At 38.4% G+C, this 8,408-nt stretch overlaps 1 protein-coding gene across 1 annotated transcript; it reads left to right on the forward strand.

Moving 5' to 3' along the window:
- Positions 1-7,007: 7,007 nt before the first annotated feature.
- LOC122666597 (F-box/kelch-repeat protein At5g26960) lies at positions 7,008-8,408 on the forward strand. The gene has a single exon (XM_043862616.1). It carries the CDS (start codon positions 7,074-7,076, stop codon positions 8,325-8,327), a length of 1,254 nt encoding a protein of 417 aa, XP_043718551.1. The 5' UTR covers positions 7,008-7,073; the 3' UTR covers positions 8,328-8,408.

Here is an 8,408-nt window from a genome sequence, read left to right on the forward strand (position 1 = left end):
TCGGAGGACCGAATTGACATTCTCCGCCGAGTCAAATTGGGTCATATTGAGGCTGTTTACTATATCTCACTCTCTACATCAGCCGGGTGATCCAAGTTGCAGTTTGCCAGATTCGGTTTGAGTTCTCTAAATTTTGAAAGAAATTTTTTGTGGCTTTAAAGGTTAGTTGATAGCATTTTTGTTAAAGTGTGAGGTAATCTTGTATCTTTCCAAGTGCTTGCTATTTCTCCATTAAAAAAAAAAAAGTATTTGTTATTTATCTCTCAATTTTGTGGTGTATCTCAAGTTTGAACATAAGGTCACAAGGTCATTACATGTGAAGAAAGAGAAAGAGAGAGAGAGATCCCTCCCTTAACAATTCAGAGAACATGTATCCTCCCTTAACGATTTAGAGAATCCTTTCCCTAACAACAAATTTGCTATACAAATGCAATTGAGATAAAAGATTTGGGAAAAGATTATGTACAACACCAGCTCAATTAAAATGAAATTGCACACCCCCTCACATATCGCTTATGTGAGGGGGTGCTATACCATTAATGCCCCTACTCCTTTTGTCAGACAATGTAGGGAACGGGGAACCCTCTCCCAAAAGATTTTTAGCATATATATTGATGGGAGACAATTCTCTATGGGGAAGTGTGCGTCCTATGCCCAAACACATAGGGGGGCAAAATGACCGCCCCACCCCATGAAAGGCAGTAATGACCATCCTGTTGATGCCATCATGCATGCTCCCCCATAGGGAACTCTTGCCCTATACATAGTATTTGGCATTTCATCATGGCATCACTGATGTTCTATGTACAATAACAAAACAAATTGTATGAGTTGGATGCTTGTCTACTTTTGACAATCTTTCTACTTCCCTGCCTTATTATTCGTATATCTTTCCTCAATAATTTGTTGGAATATAAAAGACGGGCAAAAAATATAAGACTGGAAACACAAAATAACAAGTAGTAGGAATGAGACTTATCTGATTAGTATGACATCGTAATATCCTTGTAGAAAAAAGTACACTACCAATACACGTTCTCTTGTGATACCCGTAACAGTAACCGATAGAGTTGAGTCGCATCAAACGATACTCTCCTTTAGCTTTTTAGATGCCCCAATTCTACAATCCGAGTTGACCACGCATTTATACCTCCAAGATAAAACAACTCTCAAATCACATATGTTGCAGTACCAAATGTGATTACATAGGAAAAATCGAAGGTTATATCCACTAACTCACTGACACTAATAGACTATGATAGAGATGAAAACAATATCTAAAAATATGTTTTTAAAAAGGCAAGACCTCGTCTCTTTATATAGGGGAGGAAGAGACACAAAAATAGGTTGTTGGAGGTGTAATGTATTCAAAATGTCCTACCCAGATCCCAGCTCGAAACGTGGTGTTTGTGGTGTATGGTATGCAAAGGTTATGGTAATAAAGTTGCACATTCCCTCACAAGGCGTCTTTTGGGGGATTGGCAAACGCTTCAATCCTAACAATTGGTATCAAAGCAGGTTGCGTGTTCGAGTCTCCCCGGTGTCATGGGTGCTCTGTTATTGGGTGTGCATTTGGGGAGGATTGTTGGGGGTGTAATGTACCCAAAATATCCTGCCTAGATCCCAGCTCGAAACGTTGTATTTGTGGCGTATGGTGCGCAAGGATTATGGTATTAAAATTGCACCTTCCCTCACAAGGCGTCTTTTTGGGGATTGACAAGCGCTTCAATCCTAACACAAGCGCCTCCAATAGACACACACCCAACAAAAAACAAATGTATTTTGAATCTTTAATTTTAAAACATTAAATATTCCAACATAATTAACTCTCTCTTTTATATTTTTGGTAATAATTATTAGGAGAGAATGTTAATTGGTATTGTGCCTCTGCGTCATTTCCACCTTTGAAACGCGTGCACCGGTCATTTCCGCTTTGGGCTGTATCTAGGCACAAGTACACGCCGCACCCAACGACCAATTAGCATTCCTTTTTCCTAATTATTAACTCTCTCGAAGTGCATCCTATATGAATAATCTAATCAATATCAATAAGTCCCATTTGTATGAATCATCAATAGCAATAAGCCCCATTTGAATATGTTCATTTTAGAAACTCTTGAAATAATACTTGTTAGGATATTCAATTAACAAGGACATCTAAGATTTTCTTAGGGACTAAATGACACCTCTGTAAGTGTATTTAGAACTGGCCATGTTATTTCGTTGTCCTTTATCTTATTCTCCAAGAAGTGGCAAAATTTGGTTTTCAAAAGTAATTTAAAAGTGACTTATCATTATTTCATTATTAAAAACTATCATTGTCTTGAACAATGACTTATTTAATTCACCATATCTCTCTCTCTCGAACTCCGATCGATATGATTCTTTCATCGACTTAAAGATGACTCGAAGGGCTACATTTCTCATGATACCACTTTCAACTCAATGTCAATGCACGGGCACCAAAATTAGAAGCATGTATTTCATACTGCCCGTTTTTCATTTTTTACTGTTCTCTGTTTGTTTGACCGTTTTATTTGTCCATTTGCAATTTTTTACCATTTAAAACCCATACCGTAAGACTCCGTTTTTTGCCGTTCCCATTTTTGCTAACTATGGTTAAACCATAGGTACGGGCCAGCTTTTGACAACCCTAGTCCTCATGTCTCAGCTTAGGCATCTCAATGCAGGCCAAACCTACCGCCTCGAACAGTGCCAAAGTTTATCCTCCCCTACCCCCATTTTTTTTTTCTCCTTTCATTCCATATTCATTTCTACACAGAAAAAAAAAAAAAAAGAAAATAGAGAAGAAAAAAAAAAGATATTGACCTAAATATGTATACATTTAAATTAATGGTGTATAATAAAATGAAAATTATGATACTTAAATCAACTGGCCCTTTTCTTGTATATGTGTGTGTATTTTCAAGACTTGTAATTGTTTTGCATATTTTTTGAATCTTTTATTAATCAATTGACAAGCGATTCAAAAAGTAGACTAATTTAGGCAGATCGTTAACAAAATCGGATCAAAATGGTCTCGATTTTTTTTTTTAAAGCCTAAATCAAACACCATAGATGTGCTAGGTTCCATGCTTATCATTCATCTTTTTTGTTCATTTTGAATCTCTACTTGAATGTGATTTTTCACTGTAGGGCGTAATGATTGAGCAAACTTGACAAAGTAATAAAGCATTGGTGGTTAGGCGTATTGGAAGCAAAGGCCTTACATGATAACATTTCAGTTTCTCTATTTCTCTGTTTTTCTGTTACCGGGAATGAACTAGCCAATATTTTGTCTATATATTTGGGATCTTAATTCTTTTGGGAATCTACAATCATGTAATAGCCATCTGAAGTTTTGCTTGTATACATTCTTTAAGCCCAGCTGGGCTAAGAGAATCAAACATTTTCTGTTTCATCTCAATCTAATTATAAATAAAAAGAAATGGAATTAATTAAAAAAAGAGAATGTGAAGTTGTGAACTTCCGTAATCATATTTTTTTTTTATAGCTAATTACAATTCTATAATTTGGACATTGAATTTCTTCAAAAAAAATTCCTTAGCCATATCATTCTACTATACTCAAAAGCAAACTGATTCATTTATGTTTTGTTCGTACATTATGAAATTGCCATTTTATAAGCTTTATTTTTCTTTATTTTGTATTTATATTTTTATTAATATTTTATAATTGTAAATATTTTTTAGTTAATTCACCCATCTCATAAATAGATTTAATTGCATTTATTCATCCTCTATTTAAAATTATGCAATTAACCCATGTTTTTCTATGTAATCTTATAGTTATCATATATTTGGGAAATATTTTTTTATAATTTTACCTATGATAGTTTTTTTGGGCACTCTCTCTGAACATGAAGCGTAGGTTACACCCTTAATTAGTATGTTCGCGTATAATACGTGTATTCGAATGTTTAATTCAAAAAATATATATTTTATCGTATATTTCCATATATATGGTAAAATACTCATTTTTAAGTGCGTTCATATTATACACGAATTAAATACAAATTAAACGCTTTTAATACTTTTTAATTTAAGTTTTGTTTTGTTTAAAACAAAATGCAAAACAAAACCTTCGCATAATACGATTTTGGTCTTCTTCTCTTCGAAGTTCGAACCCTAGCCGTCGACTGTCTCCATTCCATTCATCTTCTTCATCTCTGTTCTCATTTAGTTCAGGTAACCGGTTAATTACAGCTGGGTAAATTGGTGATTGTTGAGGCAAATGAACTTCCATTGGTGATGTTAGTTCATCTTAGAGATGGGTTATAGAACACATTATGTCTTATTTTTTTTTCTTATGTCGGATGAGATACTTTTATTGATATTTTGATTTGTTAAATGATAATCTTATGAGATGTAATAGGAGATATTATATTGTGTTTATTTTAGTTGTGAGGTTTCTTTTTGATAAAATCATTGTCTATATGCTATTATTTTGTTTATTAGGTGGTGCATGTCTATTACATAGTAAATATATGTCCGTATTTTTGCTTATAGAGCGGTCATATTTAATACGTATCGTATTATTTCCATATGCATTTTATTACACAGGATTTTTGAAAAATATTATTGTCGTCTAGTCCGTTTAATTGCCGAACGTCTCCTTTCCAGATTAATTGCCGTTCTCGAACTTACTAAGGTACTTACACCTACTAATTAGGAAATGGAAACTATGAACATGAGATGTAGGAAACACCTACACACATTGATTTTATTATTCATTTTTCTAGGAGAAAGAAAACATAACAAAAAAAAAAAAAACTGAAGTATGTAGATTATCCTTAAAAATTACAATGGCATATTATGTAATTTTTCTGACTAATTAATAGGTTATAAATCTACATGCCTCTCTTCAGCAGGACCTCTGATTTTGCTTAATGAAATTTTTGGGTGGCTATGCTGCCTCCATTGATGAAAAAAAATCCACATGCCTCTCTTGTGCCGAATCTAGCATTTCTTATTTAAAGTTAAACAATTTATTTGCAAAGAGTTTAAAATTTAAGGGTTGAGGTTGGGCATGTCGCTCGCTCCAAGCATGCGAGTGACCTTCACCCAATGAATGGAGTGGGATGGGAGGGATGGGGTGGTCCTTTTCCACGGAGTGGGAGAGATATAGACATAGGGTGGGCACCCCGGCAACATGCCCACCCTTTTCCCAAAATTTAAATTTTAGGAAAATTTGAAAAAATGCTATTTCACAACCTTAGTGTAGATAAGTTTATCTTAGTGGTCTACTAAATTCTACCATACAATAACATGTGACTATTCTGATCATTAGATAAGAAGTATACATTTTGGATAGGTTAATTATTTGTCAAATTTCAGTCTTAAATTCAACAATATACCCCATAGATACGCATGCATCTCATGTTAAGTCCATGTACACGTATGATACTCAGATCATTACTTTGCCACTTGACAAATTATTTTTGAACTAATACTTTAACATATAACTAAGAGACTTAGAGATATATTTGTCCACAAAATTTGAGTCCATCAAACATCCCATGTAATAATTTTGGATATTCAAAATTCTACTTTGTCACTTGAGTAACATAATCATTTTTGGTAATTCATGGTGAACATAATGAGAGGGTGGGCGGTACGCCTTGGTGCAACGGAGTTGCTTTATTGTGATCAAGTGGTCATATGTTTGAGTTGGAAACAATTTCTCTATAAAAGTAGGGATAAAGTTATATACATTATGATTCTTTTCAGACCCCATAGTAGCGAGAGCCTCGTACACTGAGATGAGAAAGATGATATGTAATACATATAAAGAACTAAGGATGAGAAGCAGCTTATCCTTTCTCTTAAAAAGATAATACAACATGACAAGGGAAATCTCTCATTGGATTCTTGGTAGAACTTGTCATCATTTTCCAACCATGAAAATGGAAGAAAACCGGATGGAAAGGATAAAAACAAGAAATAAAAGGCCATAGTATATGTGCGCCGAATCATATCGGGTAAGAAAAAGATTGAAAAAGGAACAAAACAGTTGGCCTTTTGTAGTTTCTCAAGGGGGAAAAGGTCACATGGGAACGGCGTGAGGGTATTATTATCTGTTTTTTATTTTTGGCGTTTTCTTTTGTCCCCTTACCAGCTCACATGCATGGTCTAGTTTGCATTATACGGTCACGTGTTTTCTCATTGGAGGATTCTCCGGATGATGTGGGCCCACCCTGTCCAGTCAACCAATCAATCCCATCCATATGGTCCGTCCGTTCAATTTCAACAGCCAAATCCTAATCTAATCCTTTTATATGTTTGGTCTGTTGGGTCTAAATTTGGTCTGACCGGATTGGACCGCCTGGTCTTACTACTACATTTTATAATGCCGTGTGAATCCAAATTGTCTAATTTGTGGGACCTATCAACAAGCCAACTTGTATCTTTACCGGAAAAAAAAAAAAAAAAAACAAGCCAACTTGTATAAATGACTATGATTTATAAGAATCATGATGAAACTGAATTTTAGGAAATGATCCTTTCATGGGGCCCATCAAACAGAATGGACGGTCTAGAACCCCAGGTTGACAGTTAGAATCTCAAATTTTGTGTTGAGTGGAGTAATACAGAATATTTCGACCGTCTGATTCGTATATTTTCTGTAACAACAAAACTAGTTGTTGGCGATACACAGTAGAATTTCCTGCCACTTTTTTCATAGGTTGGGAGCTCAGATTTTTGGGACCCCGAATAATAATCTCCGTAAATAATGGAATGGGCAGTCTTCGTTTGCATGCTGTAGGACATCAGGACGCATTGGTAATCCAAACGCTCCAACCAGTTGACTAGAAATAGAATCTTATTGACCACCCAATACCCACGTGAATAATCCAAACGCTCCAACTCTCAACTGTTCGATGCTCATCAATGATTTATGATTCTGATCCAATTGTGAAAACCCTAAGGAGCACCAACACCTGGTGCGGACAAAAACATCCGGGGTGAAAACTATAAATCCCGGTAAATCCGTAAATCACATTCCCACTCTTGCTTTTTTTCAGTTTTTCTCTCTCGCTTTCTCAGTAGGCCATGGCCGAGAGTTGCAACTCTCGAGGGTTCTCATGGCTTGTGAAATCCTGCTTTCCCAATCCACAAGAAACTCGCCGCGGAACAACTCTCATCACTAAAGTCTCCGATAAGTCTCCACCCGAAAACGGCCACCACCAAACCACGTTCGCTTCTCTCCCTGATGATCTCCTTCTCGAGTGCCTCTCCAGAGTCTCTCCATGTTCTCTCCCCTCCGCTTCTCTCGTCTGCCGCCGATGGTCTCAAATACTCGACTCCTCCGATTTCTACGATCTCCGCCGCAGTCACGGCCATCTCCACAGAACTCTCTTCGCTGTCGCTTTTACAGATTTTGGAGTCTATGGAGCGAGCCACCGTATCGATATCGACACGGCATGGAGGACGACATTGTTTCCTGCGGTTGAGGTTGTAGCGCCCGAAACGTTCGATGGATCTTTCTCACACGCTCGTCTAACGTCGATCGGACGGCGGATATACATTCTCGGCCGAAACGCGACGATCCGATATGACGCATGGACCGGAACTGTTACGCCAAGATCGCCGATGATATTTCCAAGGAAGAAGTTTGCTGCTGCTGCCGTTGCCGGAAAGATTTACGTATCTGGCGGAGCCGCTCGGACCTCAGCGGTGGAGGAATACGATCCGGAGAGCGACACGTGGCGTATCGCTGCGGAAGCGCCGAGGAGGCGGTATGGTTGCATCGGTGCCACCGTAGATGGGGTGTTCTACGCCATCGGAGGGTTGAAGATCGGTGGGCCACATATAGAGGCGACACGTGGTGCGGGGACGGAGGCCCACGTGTACGCAAGCACGATGGACTTGTACGATGTGGAGGCGAAGGCGTGGTTGAGGAGCCGTGCGGTGCCGGGAGGGGGTTGCGTGGTGGCAGCATGTGCGGCGGGAGGACACATTTTCGTCCTCGCGAGCCATGCCGTGGAGCTCTCGTTTTGGAGGTATGATGGGAGGAGGAAGAGTGGTGGGTTTGGGGAGTGGTGTCGGGTGAGGACCCCGCCCCTCCCGACGCTGGTTAGACTGGACAGTACCGTTAGGTTCAGCTGCGTTGGAGTTGGGGATAAGGTGGTGCTCGTGCAGGTGTTGGGGTCAATTGATGACTTGTTGAGGAGGAGCCGGAGGAGCTGTAGAGGGTTCAAAGAAGGGTTGGTGTTGGTGTATGATAATGATATGGGAGAGTGGAGCAGAGGCGTTGATCTGCCGGAGGTTATCCGACGCGCCGCTTGCGTCTGTGTGGAGTGCTAGTAGCTAATGTACGCAGGTGTTGTAACTTTGTGAAGGAATACTCTGAAAACCTTCACTTTGGCAGTTTGGCCAAGCAAGGAC

The sequence above is a fragment of the Telopea speciosissima genome, chromosome 7 (assembly GCF_018873765.1).
Source record: "Telopea speciosissima isolate NSW1024214 ecotype Mountain lineage chromosome 7, Tspe_v1, whole genome shotgun sequence".
NCBI lineage: Eukaryota > Viridiplantae > Streptophyta > Magnoliopsida > Proteales > Proteaceae > Telopea > Telopea speciosissima.

Coding starts and splice junctions, on each gene's coding strand:
- LOC122666597 (XM_043862616.1), top strand. CDS start 7,074: ATGGCCGAGAGTTGCAACTCTCGAGGGTTCTCATGGCTTGTGAAATCC.